The following is a 12,711-nucleotide window of genomic DNA, read 5'->3' as shown; positions in this document are numbered from 1 at the left end:
CCCTGCAAAATGACCTCCAGCAGGCCACAAATGTGCATGTGTCTGCTCAAACGGTCAGAAACAGACTCCATGAGGGTGGTATGAGTGCCCGACGTCCACAGGTGGGGGTTGTGCTTACAGCCCAACACCGTGCAGGACGTTTGGCATTTGCCAGAGAACACCAAGATTGGCAAATTCGCCACTGGCGCCCTGTGCTCTTCACAGATGAAAGCAGGTTCACACTGAGCACATGTGACAGACGTGACAGAGTCTGGAGACGCCGTGGAGAACGTTCTGCTGCCTGCAACATCCTCCAGCATGACCGGTTTGGCGGTGGGTCAGTCATGGTGTGGGGTGGCATTTCTTTGGGGGGCCGCACAGCCCTCCACGTGCTCGCCAGAGGTAGCCTGACTGCCATTAGGTACCGAGATGAGATCCTCAGACCCCTTGTGAGACCATATGCTGGTGCGGTTGGCCCTGGGTTCCTCCTAATGCAAGACAATGCTAGACCTCATGTGGCTGGAGTGTGTCAGCAGTTCCTGCAAGAGGAAGGCATTGATGCTATGGACTGGCCCGCCCGTTCCTCAGAACTGAATCCAATTGAGCACATCTGGGACATCATGTCTCGCTCCATCCACCAACGCCACGTTGCACCACAGACTGTCCAGGAGTTGGCGGATGCTTTAGTCCAGGTCTGGGAGAAGATCCCTCAGGAGACCATCCACCACCTCATCAGGAGCGCGCCCAGGCGTTGTAGGGAGGTCATACAGGCACGTGGAGGCCACACACACTACTGAGCCTCATTTTGACTTGTTTTAAGGACATTACATCAAAGTTGGATCAGCCTGTAGTGTGGTTTTCCACTTTAATTTTGAGTGTGACTCCAAATCCAGACCTCCATGGGTTGATAAATTGGATTTCCATTGATTATTTTTGTGTGATTTTGTTGTCAGCACATTCAACTATGTAAAGATAAAAGGATTTAATAAGATTATTTCATTCATTCAGATCTAGGATGTGTTATTTTAGTGTTCCCTTTATTTTTTTGAGCAGTGTATAATGATGTTCATTATGGCCAAACAGTTCTATTTTTGTTTCATCAGACCAGAGGACATTTCTCCAAAAACTATGATCTTTGTCCCCATGTGCAGGTGCAAACCGTAGTCTGGCTTTTTTTATGGCTATTTTGGAGCAGTGGCTTCTTCCTTGCTGAGCGACCTTTCAGGTTGTGTCGATATAGGACTCGTTTTACTGTGGATATAGATACTTTTGTACCTGTTTCCTCCCGCATCTTCACAAGGTCCTTTGCTGTTGTTCTGGGATTGATTTGCACTTTTCGCACAAAAGTACGTTCATCTCTACGAGACAGAACGTGTCTCCTTCCTGAGTGGTATGACGGCTGCGTGGTCCCATGGTGTTTATGCTTGCATACTATTGTTTGTACAGATGAACGTGGTACCTTCAGGCGTTTGGAAATTGCTCCCAAGGATGAACCAGACTTGTGGAGGTCTACAATTTGTTTTCTGAGGTCTTGGCTGATTTCTTTTGATTTTCCCATGATGTCAAGCAAAGAGGCACTGAGTTTGAAGCTAGGCCTTGAAATACATCCACAGGTACACCTCCAACTGACTCAAATGATGTCAATTAGCCTATCAGAAGCTTCTAAAGCCATGTCATCATTTCTGGAATTTTCCAAGCTGTTTAAAGGCAAAGTCAACTTAGTGTATGTAAACTTCTGACCCACTGGAATTGTGATACAGTGAATTATAAGTTAAATAATCTGTCTGGAAACAATTGTTGGAAAAATTACTTTTGTCATGCATAAAGTAGATGTCCTAACCGATTTGCCAAAACGATAGTTTGTTAACAAGAAATTTGTGGAGTGGTTGAAAAACAAGTTTTAATGACTCCAACCTAAGTGTATGTAAACTTCCGACTTCAACTGTACATATGAGATGAGTAAAGCAGTATGTCAACATTAGTAAAGTGACTAGTGTTCCATTATTAAAGTGGCCAGTGATTCCATGTCTATGTACACAGGGCAGCAGCCTCTCAGGCTAGTGATGGCTATGAGATAGAAGCTGTTTTTCAGTCTCTCAGTCCCAGCATTGATGCACCTGTGCTGACTTTGCCTTCTGGATCATAGTGGGGTGATGTCCTTGATTATTTTTTTGGCCTTCCTGTGACATCGGGTGCTGTACGTGTCCTGGAGGGCAGACAGTGTGCCCCCGGTGATGCGTTGGGAAGACAGTACCACCCTCTGGAAAGCCCTGCGGTTGTGGGCTGTGCAGGTGCCGTACCAGGCGGTAATATATCCCAACATTTACATTTACATTTAAGTCATTTAGCAGACGCTCTTATCCAGAGCGACTTACAAATTGACAGGATGCTCTCAATTCAAATCAAATAATTTTATTCGTCACATTCGCCGAATACCTTACAGTGAAATGCTTACTTACGGGCCCCTAATCAACAATGCAGTTTAAAAAAATACGGATAAGAATAAGAAATAAAAGTAACAAGTAATTAAAGAGCAGCAGTAAAATAACAATAGCGAGACTTTATACAGGAGGGTACCGGTACAGAGTCGATGTGCGGGGGCACCGGTTAGTTAAGGTAATATGTACATGTAGGTAGAGTTATTAAAGTGACTATGCATAGATGATAACAACAGAAAGTAGCAGCAGTGTAAAAGAGAGTGGGACAATGCAAATAGTCTGGGTAGCACTTTGATTAGGTGTTCAGGAGTGTTACGGCTTGGGGTTAGAAGCTGTTTAGAAGCCTCTTGGACCTAGACTTGGCAATCCGGTACAGCTTGCCTGTGCGGTAGAAGAGAGAACAGCCTATCAAATCAAATCAAAAAAGTTTGTCACGTGCGCCGAATACAACAGGTGTAGACCTTACAGTGAAATGCTTACTTACAGGTTCTAACTAAAAGTGCAAAAAAGGTATTAGGTGAACAATAAGTAAGTAAAGAAATAAATAAGTTACAAATAACGCGGGAAAAAAACACATAAGAGAGAACAGTCTATGACTAGGGTGGCTGGAGTCTTTGACAATTTTTAGGGCCTTCCTCTGACACCACCTGGTATAGAGGTCCTTGATGGCAGGAAGCTTGGCCCCAATGATGTACTGGGCCGTTCGCACTACCCTTTGTAGCGCCTTGCGGTCGGAGGCCAAGCAGTTGCCATACCAGGCAGTGATGCAACCAGTCAGGATGCTCTTGATGGTGCAGCTGTGGAACCTTTTGAGGATCTGAGGGCCCATGCCAAATCTTTTCAGTATCCTGAGGGGGAACGGGTTTTGTCGTGCTCTCTTCACGACTGTCTTGGTGTGCTTGGACCATGTTAGTTTGTTGGTGATATGGACACCAAGGAACTTGAAGCTCTCAACCTGCTCCATTGCAGCTCCGTTGATGAGAATGGGGGCATGCTTGGTCCTCTTTTTCCTGTAGTCCACAAGCATCTCCTTTGTCTTGATCACGTTGAGGGAGAGGTTGTTGTCCTGGCACCACACGGCCAGGTCTCTGACCTCCTCCCTATAGGATGTCTCGTCGTTGTCGGTGATCAGGCCTACCACTGTTGTGTCATCGGCAAACTTAATGATGGTGTTGGAGTCGTGCCTGGCCGTGCAGTCATGAGTGAACAGGGAGTACACACCCCTGAGGGGCCCCTGTGTTGAGGATCAGCGTGACGGATGTGTTGTGACCTACCCTTACCACCTGGGGGCGGCCCGTCTGGAAGTCCAGGATCCAGTTGCAGAGGGAGGTGATTAGTCCCAGAGTCCTTAGCTTATTGATGAGCTTTGAGGGCACTATGGTGTTGAATACTGAGCTGTAGTCAATGAATAACATTCTCACATAGGTGTTCCTTTTTTCCAGGTGGGAAAGGGCAGTGTGGAGTGCAATAGAGATTGCATCATCTGTGGATCTGTTGGGGCGGTATAAAAATTGGAGTGGGTCTAGGGTTTCTGGGATAATGGTGTTGATGTGAGCCATGACCAGCCTTTCGAAGCACTTCATGGCTACAGACATGAGTGCTACGGGTCAGTAGTCGTTTAGGCAGGTTACCTTAGTGTTCTTGGCACAGGCCCTATGGTGGTCTGCTTAAAACATGTTGTTATTACAGACTCGGACAGGGAGAGGTTGAAAATGTCAGTGAAGACACTTGCCAGTTGGTCAGTGCATGCTCACAGTACAAGTCCTGGTAATCCGTTTGGCCCTTGTGAATGTTGACCTGTTTAAAGGTCTTACTCACATCGGCTGCTGAGAGCGTGATCACACAGTCTTCCAGAACAGCTGGTGCTCTCATGCATGTTTTAGTGTTATTTGCCTCGAAGCGAGCATAGAAGTAGTTTAGCTCATCTGGTAGGCTCGTGTCACCGGGCAGCTCACAGCTGTGCTTCCCTTTGTAGTCTGTAATGGTTTGCAAGCCCTGCCACATCAGACGAGCGTCAGAGCGGTGTAGTACGATTCGATCTTAGTCCTGTATTGATGCTTTGCCTGTTTGATGGTTCGTCGGAGGGCATAGCGGGATTTCTTATAAGCTTCCGGGTTAGAGTCCCGCTCCTTGAAAGCGGCAGCTCTAGCCTTTAGCTCAGTGCGGATGTTGCCTGTAGTCCATGGCTTCTGGTTGGGGTATGAACGTACAGTCACTGTGGGGATGACGTCATCGAAGCACTTAATGACTGATGTGGTATACTCCTCAATGCCATCGGAAGAATTCCAGAAAATATTCCAGTCTGTGCTAGCAAAACAGTCCTGTAGCTTAGCATCTGCTTCATCTGACCACTTTTTTTATTGATCTAGTCACTGGTGCTTCCTGCTTTAATTTTTGCTTGTAAGCAGGAATCAGGAGGATAGAATTATGGTCAGATTTGCCAAATGGAGGGCGAGGGAGATCTTTGTATGCGTCTCTGTGTGTGGAGTAAAAGTGGTCCAGTGTTTTTGTTCCCTCTGGTTGCACATTTAACATGCTGATAGAAATTTGGTCAAATGGATTTAAGTTTCCCTGCATTAAAATCCCCGGCTACTAGGAGCGCCGCCTCTGGGTGAGCGTTTTCTTGTTTGCTTATGGCGGAATACAGCTCATTCAATGCTATCTTATTGCCAGCCGCTGACTGTGGAGGTATGTAAACGTCTACGGAAAATACAGATGAAAACTCGGTAGGTAGTGTGGTCTACAGTTTATCATGAGATACTCTACCTCATGCGGGCAATATCTCAAGACTTCCTTAGATATTGTGCACCAGCTGTTATTTACAAAAAAACATAGTCCGCCTCCGCTTGTCTTACCAGACGCCGCTGTTCTATCCTGCCGGTGCAGCGTATAACCAGCCAGCTGTATGTTGATATTGTCGTCGTTCAGCAATGTCTCCGTGAAGCATAAGATATTACAGTTTTGAATGTCCTGTTGGTAGTTTAATCTTCCGCGTAGGTCATCTATTTTATTGTCCAAAGATTGCACGTTTGCTAGCAGAATGGAAGGAAGTGGGGGTTTATTCGATCGTCTGCGAATTCTCAGAAGGCAGCCCGCCTTCCGGCCCCTTTTCTCCACCTCCTCTTCACGCAAATCACGGGGATCTGGGCCTGTTCCCGAGAAAGCAGTATATTGTTCGCGTCGGCCTCGTCAGACTCGTTAAAGGAAAAAAAGGATTCTGCTAGTCCGTGGTAAGTAATCGCAGTCCTGATGTCCAGAAGTTATTTTTGGTCATAAGAGATGGTAGCGGCAACATTATGTACAAAACAAGTTACAAACAACGCAAATAAACAAACAAAAAAACACAATCGGTTGGGGCAAGTAAAACATCTGCCTTCTTCTCCGGCGCCATCTTACCACAATTGTGCATCTGTAAAAGCTTCTGACGGTCTTTGGGGCCAAGCCAAATTTCTTCAGCCTCCTGAGGTTGTAGAGGCTCTGTTGCGCCTTCTTCACCACACTGTCTGTGTGGGTGGACCATTTCAGATCGTCAGTGATGTGTACGCTGAGGAAATTGAAGCTTTCCACCTTGTCTACCGCGATCCCGTCGATGTGGATAGGGGCATGGTCCCTCTGCTGTTTCCACGATTAGCTCCTTCAATTTGTTGATGTTGAGGGAGAGGTTATTTTCCTGACACCACTCCCCAAGGGCCCTCACCTCCTCCCAGTAGGCTGTCTCATCATTGTTGGTAATCAGGCCTACTACTGTTGTGTCGTCTGCAAACTTGATGATTGAGTTGGAGGCGTGCGTGGCCAAGCAGTCATGGGTGAACAGGGAGTACAGGAGGGGGCTGAGAAGCACCCTTGTGGGGCCTCTGTGTTGAGGATCAGTGAAGTGGAGGTGTTGTTTCCTACCTTCACCACCTGGGGGTGGCCTGTCAGGAAGTCCAGGACCCAGTTGCACAGGGGTGGGGTTCAGACCCAAGGCCCCAAGCTTAATGATACGTTTGGAGGATACTATGGTGTTGAGGGCTGAGCTATAGTCAATGAACAGCATTCTTACATAGGCAGTCCTCTTGTCCAGATGGGATAGGGCAGTGTGATGGCATCATCTGTGGATCTATTGGGGCGGTAAGCAAATTGAAGTGGGTCTAAGGTGTCAGGTAAGGTGGAGGGGATATGATCCTTTACTAGCCTCTCAAAGCACTTCATGATGACAGAAGTGAGTGCTACGGGGCGATAGTCATTTAGTTCAGTTACCTTTGCTTTCTTGGGTACAGGAACAATGGTGGATATCTTGAAGCAAGTGGGGACAGCAAACTGGGATAGGGAGACATTGAATATGTCTGTAAACACTCCAGCCAGCTGGTCTGCGCATGCTCTGAGGACGCGGCTAGGCATGCTGTCTGGGCCGGCAGCCTTGCGAGGGTTAACAAACTTAAATGTCTTACTCACATTGGCCACAGAGAATGAGAGCCCACAGTCCTTGGGAGCTGACATTTTGCCTGTTTGATTGCCTTATGGAGGGAATAACTACACTGTTTGTATTCAACCATATTCTCAAGTTACCTTGCCATGGTTAAATGCGGTGGTTCACTCTTTCAGTTTTGCGCGAATGCTGCCATCAATCCACGGTTTCTGGTTTGGGCAGGTTTTAATAGACACCGTGGCAACAACATCCCCTATACACTTCCTGATGAATTCAGTCCCCGTTTCCGTTTAAATGTCAATGTTATTCTCTGAGGCTACCCGGAACATATCCCAGTTTGTGTAAAGTCCAGTGTAGTTCCATGAGGGCCGCCATGGTATCGCCTTGAGGGGGAATATACACAGCTGTGACTATATATTACTATATTGGGAGGTAATACGGTCGGCATTTGATTGTGAGGTATTCTAGGTCGGGTGAACAAAAGGACTTGAGTTTCTGTATGTTATCACAATCACACCATGAGTAGTTAATCATGAAACAAACACCCCCGACTTTCTTATTCCCTGAGAGTTCTTTATTCCTGTCTGTGTGATGAACCGAGAACCCAGCTGGCTATATGGATGGGGACAGTATATCTCGAGAGCCATGATTCTGTGAAACAGAGTATGTTACAGTCCCTGATGTCGCTCTGGAAGGAGATCCTCGCCCTGAGCTCGTCTACTTTATTTTCCAGAAACTGAACATTAGCGAGCAATATACTCGGAAGCGGTGGATGGTGTGCCCGCCTCCTGAGTCGGACTAGAAGTCCATTCCGAATACCTCTTCTCCACCGGCGACATCTTTGAGCAGCCTCTGTGATAAGTTCAATTGTCCTGTGGGTTACAAACAAAGGATACAATTCGGGAAAGTCGTAATGCTGGTGAGTTTCCGCCGCTCTGATATCGAAAAGTTATTTCCGGCTGTATGTAATAACACAAAAACGTTCTGGGCTAATAATGTAATAAATAACGCTTCCAGAGGCAGTTTGGAAATCGATTGTGAGTGTTGCAACCGAGGACAGACGATTTTTAAGTGCTGCACGCTTCAGCACTCAGCGGTACCGTTCTGTGAGCTTGTGTGGCCTACCACTTCACGGCTGAGCCGTTGTTGCTCCTAGACGTTTCCACTTCACAATAACAGCACTTACAGTTGACCGGGGCAGCTCTAGCAGGGCAGGACTTTGATGAACTGACTTGTTGGAAAGGTGGCATCCTATGACGGTGCCACATTGAAAGTCAATGAGCTCTTCAGTAAGTCCATTCTACTGCCAATATTTGTCTATGGAGATTGCATGGCTGTGTACTCGATTTTATACACCTGTCATCAATGGGTGTGTCTGAAATAGCCAAATCCCCTAATTTGAAGGGTGTCCACATACACTATATATACAAAAGTATCTACTGAATGTCTATAATTCTAGTCGGCTACATGCATTGATGTTTTAGAATGATTGGCTGTCGCACCTGTGCTCTATCGAAACAGTAAAAAAAAGATATGTTTCATTGGAGGAGGTCATGGTTTCCATTCGTCAATCAAAACATACACACCTACAGAGAACACAGAGGCACCTGTGAGTGCTTTAGGGTATGAAACACCGGTTGTACCTGAGGTTGGACACAAAGATCAATGCTCTGATCACAAGGAAAAGGGCAGCTGGTCTACAATAACAGGGCCTTCGCAGTGTCTCTGTCAGCCATAAAGGGTCCATTGAGCCCCAAGTTCAGTGATATTCAGAGGGCAATGAACGAGCTCCAGTTACTGCGACCTTTCAAAGGTCACTGGCATGACTGAATCTCCCCCTGACTCTATGGCTCATTTTTCTCAAAGTTTCCAAATTTAAACACAAAGAAGTGGGTGACATAGGCAGAGTTGTATCGAGGCATACAAGACCCAAATGATTTTTGTGTACTATTTGGTCCAGAGAACATAGTCTCAGACTCTCAGGATAGTGAGTAAGGCTTAACACATTTAATATCAACATCGCATGACATGATGATGATGAGACACCAAGGGTAAATTACAGCAAACTGCTTAGTCAGGAATACAATTTCATTTGTAGTATTAACAATAGCACTTTTATATCTCCAGTTTAAAGGGATAGCCCACTCAAAATACCTTGGCTGTAGTCGATTTACCAATACAGATTTGGGATGAAAACTAGAGGTCGACCGATTAATCGGAATGGCTGATTAATTAGGGCCGATTTCAAGTTTTCATAACATTCGGTAATCGGCAATTTTGGACATCGATTGTGGCCGATTTTTTTTTTCTTAACTTTATTTAACTAGGCAAGTCAGTTAAGAACATTCTTATTTTCAATGACGGCCTAGGAACGGTGGGTTAACTGCCTTGTTCAGGGGGAGAACGACAGATTTTTACCTTGTCAGCTCGGGGATTCGATCTTGTAACCTTCCGGTTACCAGTCCAACGCTCTAACCACCTGCCTTACATTGCACTCCACGACAGTGGCGGTTCTAGACCATTTCAACTGGGGGGGCCAAGCTGGGGCCAGTTGTACTGTTAGAGGGGCCAGTTACATTAGACGTTATTGTTGTCATATCGTTTTCTTCACTGCATTGCAGGCATTAGCAGACAAAAGACCATGTTCATAATCATCATCGTTGCCACTGTCAAATAACGGATGTAAAAAAAAAACGATAGCAAAAATTAGTTCTGTAAAAATGATTTCATACTCCACATTTAGGGGGGCCACAAGGGGGTCCAAAATTGTTGTCACAGGGGCACTCCCCCCCCCCCCAGAACCGCTAGTGCTCCACGAAGAGCCTGCGTGGCAGGCTGACTACCTGTTACGCGAGTGCAGCAAGAAGCCAAGGTAAGTTGCTAGCTAGCATTAAACTTATCTTATAAAAAAATAATCAACCTTAACATAATCACTAGTTAACTACACATGGTTGATGATATTACTAGTTTATCTAGCGTGTCCTGCATTGCATATAATTGATGCGGTGCCTGTTAATTTCTCATCGAATCACAGCCTACTTCTCCAAACGGGTGATGATTTAACAAGCGCATTCGCGAAAAAAGCACTGTCGTTGCACCAATGTGTACCTAATCATAAACATCAATGCCTTTCTTTAAAATCAATACACAAGTATATATTTTTAAAGCTGCATATTTAGTTAATATTGCCTGCTAACATGACTTTCTTTTAACTAGGGAAATTGTGTCACTTCTCTTGCGTTCCGTCCAAGCAGTCAGGGTATATGCAGCAGTTTGGGCCGCCTGGCTCGTTGCGAACTGTGTGAAGACCATTTATTCCTAACAAAGACCGTAATTAATTTGCCAGAATTGTACATAATTATGACATAACATTGAAGGTTGTACAATGTAACAGCAATATTTAGACTTAGGGATGCCACCCAGATAAAATATGGAACGGTTCAGTATTTCACTGTAAGACTAAACGTTTTGTTTTCGAAATTATAGTTTCCGGATATGACCATATTAATGACCTAAGGCTCGTATTTCTGTGTGTTATTATGTTATAATTAAGTCTATGATTTGATATTTGATAGAGCAGTCTGACTGAGCGGTGGTAGGCAGCAGCAGGTTCGTAAGCATTCATTCAAACAGCACTTTCGTGCGTTTGCCAGCAGCTCTTTGTTGTGCTTCAAGCATTGAGCTGTTTATGACTTCAAGCCTATCAACTCCTGAGATTAGGCTGGTGTAACCGATGTGAAATGGCTAGCTAGTTAGCGGGCTGCTAATAGCGTTTCAATCGGTGACGGCACTCGCTCTGAGACCTTGAAGTAGTTGTTCCCCTTGCTCTGCAAGGGCCGCGGCATTTGTGGCGCAATGGATAACGATGCTTCGAGGGTGGCAGTTTTCGATGTGTTCCTGGTTCGAGCCCAGGTAGGGGCAAGGAGAGGGATGGAAGCTATACTGTTACACTGGCAATACTAAAGTGCCTATAAGAACATCCAATAGTCAAAGGTATATGAAATACAAATGGTATAGAGAGAAATAGTCCTATAATTCCTATAATAACTACAACCTAAAACTTCTTACCTGGGAATATTGAAGACTCATGTTAAAAGGAACCACCAGCTTTCATATGTTCTCATGTTCTGAGCAAGGAACTTAAACGTTAGCTTTTTTACATGGCACATATTGCACTTTTACTTCCTTCTCCAACACTTTGTTTTTGCATATTTAAACCAAATTGAACATGTTTCATTATTTATTTGAGGCTAAATTGATTTTATTGATGTATTATATTAAGTTAAAATAAAAATGTTCAGTCAGTATTGTTGTAATTGTCATTATTACAAATAAAGAAATAAAAATCGGCCGATTGATCGGTATCGGCTTTTTTTTGGTCCTCCAATAATCGGTATCGGCGGTGAAAAATCATAATCAGTCGACCTCTAATGAAAACTACAGGCATCTCACAATAATCTAACCAGGTATAACATAATGCATTTCCCTTGAATTAAGAAAATGCTTTAATGACACTCACCGGGTATGATGAGAAAAAGCATTTTAGGTTGATTGCCAGAGTGTAGGTTACAGGTGCCGAATTTGAGGACTTCTGTGACAGCACCACAGCAGTATAGGTGCTCTGTGCAGGCCTCATCCTTATCCTCCATCACTGAGGATCCCATCTCAAAGGCTTAGCAAGAGAGAGAGGCATAAACAGGGTTATGTATTGTTATTTTATACTGTACATCTGGAAATATTACATTATGTTTGTTATGCAACAAACAATTGTTTTTATTCATAGGATGAATATTGGGTACTAGCCTTCATTATTATGGAGATAATCAGACATTCACCCTATGAAATACATCCTATCCTTAGTAATAGCTTTACAGAAGTAGCCTAACATTTTATATGCATCTCAACTGCACAGCTACTGTAGCTAGTAGAGGCTGTCCTTTCGAGAATGGTCCAATTTCACTGAGATTAATAGAACACACTACACTCAACCTTTCACCTATTTGTTATCAGCTAAACGTGTTATGAACTTTGACACCCAGTCAGTGTAATACATTAACTATATGATCTTATAAGCATTAGTTGAGCATTTAAGGAATCGTTTTTTGGTTGTTTGACATGACATGTCTTGCATTTGAAGTCTAGCTAGCTAACTTGTTAGCTCATTGCATATGAACATTTGTCTGTGAGCTGCCTAGCTAACATTATGTTGCTAATGTTGGCAATAGGTCAGCTAGCTAGATTTTCACAGCGATAATTACATACCAAATTACTTCTCGAAATGAAATGTTTTGCCGCAGCTACTGTATTCCAAATGCTTTGCTACACAGAAGATGGTGATGCCTTAGTAGTGTGTGCCAGTGAGACTGAAGAAGCACGAGCGATAGCGCGCACCCGGCTTCGTGCTGGTCCAGTCTGACAGTCTTCGGTGTCGTTCCAGATTAGCTAGCTACATTTTAACCCTGTTCAACAAATTATCACACCGTGAAGACACGACCGCATTTGTGGGGACCTGAGACCATTGAGCTGTGTATCAGATCTTTTAAAACATGGGAGCAGCGTTTAATATGGCTGAAATCCCATCAATACTTAACGATTTAATATTCTGCGCAACACAACTACAATATAACTGGTCTGAAACGTCGCCGTTTGCTTCGTCTTCTTCTTTCTCATTGAGGTTCAATACCAGTGTGCAAAACATTGTTTAGGTGCATTACCGCCACCTTCTGAGCTGGAGTGAAAACATTGTTCTTCAAACAAACTAAGCTATTTAAAATAAAATAAAATAGTTTGTCACATGCGCCGAATACAACAGACCGTACAGTGAAATGCTTACTTACAAGCCCATAACCAACAATGCTTTAAGAAGTTTTTAACAAAAATTAGTGT

The 12,711-nt window shown here is 44.4% G+C and overlaps 1 protein-coding gene across 2 annotated transcripts in view; it reads right to left on the bottom strand.

Annotated features, from left to right (window-relative positions):
- The window catches only part of ldah (lipid droplet associated hydrolase), a 68,330-nt gene extending 55,862 nt beyond the window's left edge, over window positions 1-12,468 (bottom strand). For both annotated transcript variants that reach the window (XM_029729899.1, XM_029729900.1), the window contains exons 1-2: window positions 12,088-12,468; window positions 11,345-11,497 (exon numbers count right to left, since the gene is read on the bottom strand). In XM_029729899.1, the coding sequence (XP_029585759.1) occupies window positions 11,345-11,489 (145 nt within the window). In that variant the 5' untranslated portion in view covers window positions 11,490-11,497; window positions 12,088-12,468. The remainder of the gene's footprint in view (window positions 1-11,344; window positions 11,498-12,087) is intronic.
- Window positions 12,469-12,711: the final 243 nt, after the last annotated feature.

This window comes from Salmo trutta, chromosome 33 (genome assembly GCF_901001165.1).
Source record: "Salmo trutta chromosome 33, fSalTru1.1, whole genome shotgun sequence".
In the NCBI taxonomy this organism is placed as follows: domain Eukaryota; kingdom Metazoa; phylum Chordata; class Actinopteri; order Salmoniformes; family Salmonidae; genus Salmo; species Salmo trutta.
This window is presented reverse-complemented; position numbering and strand designations above follow the sequence as displayed.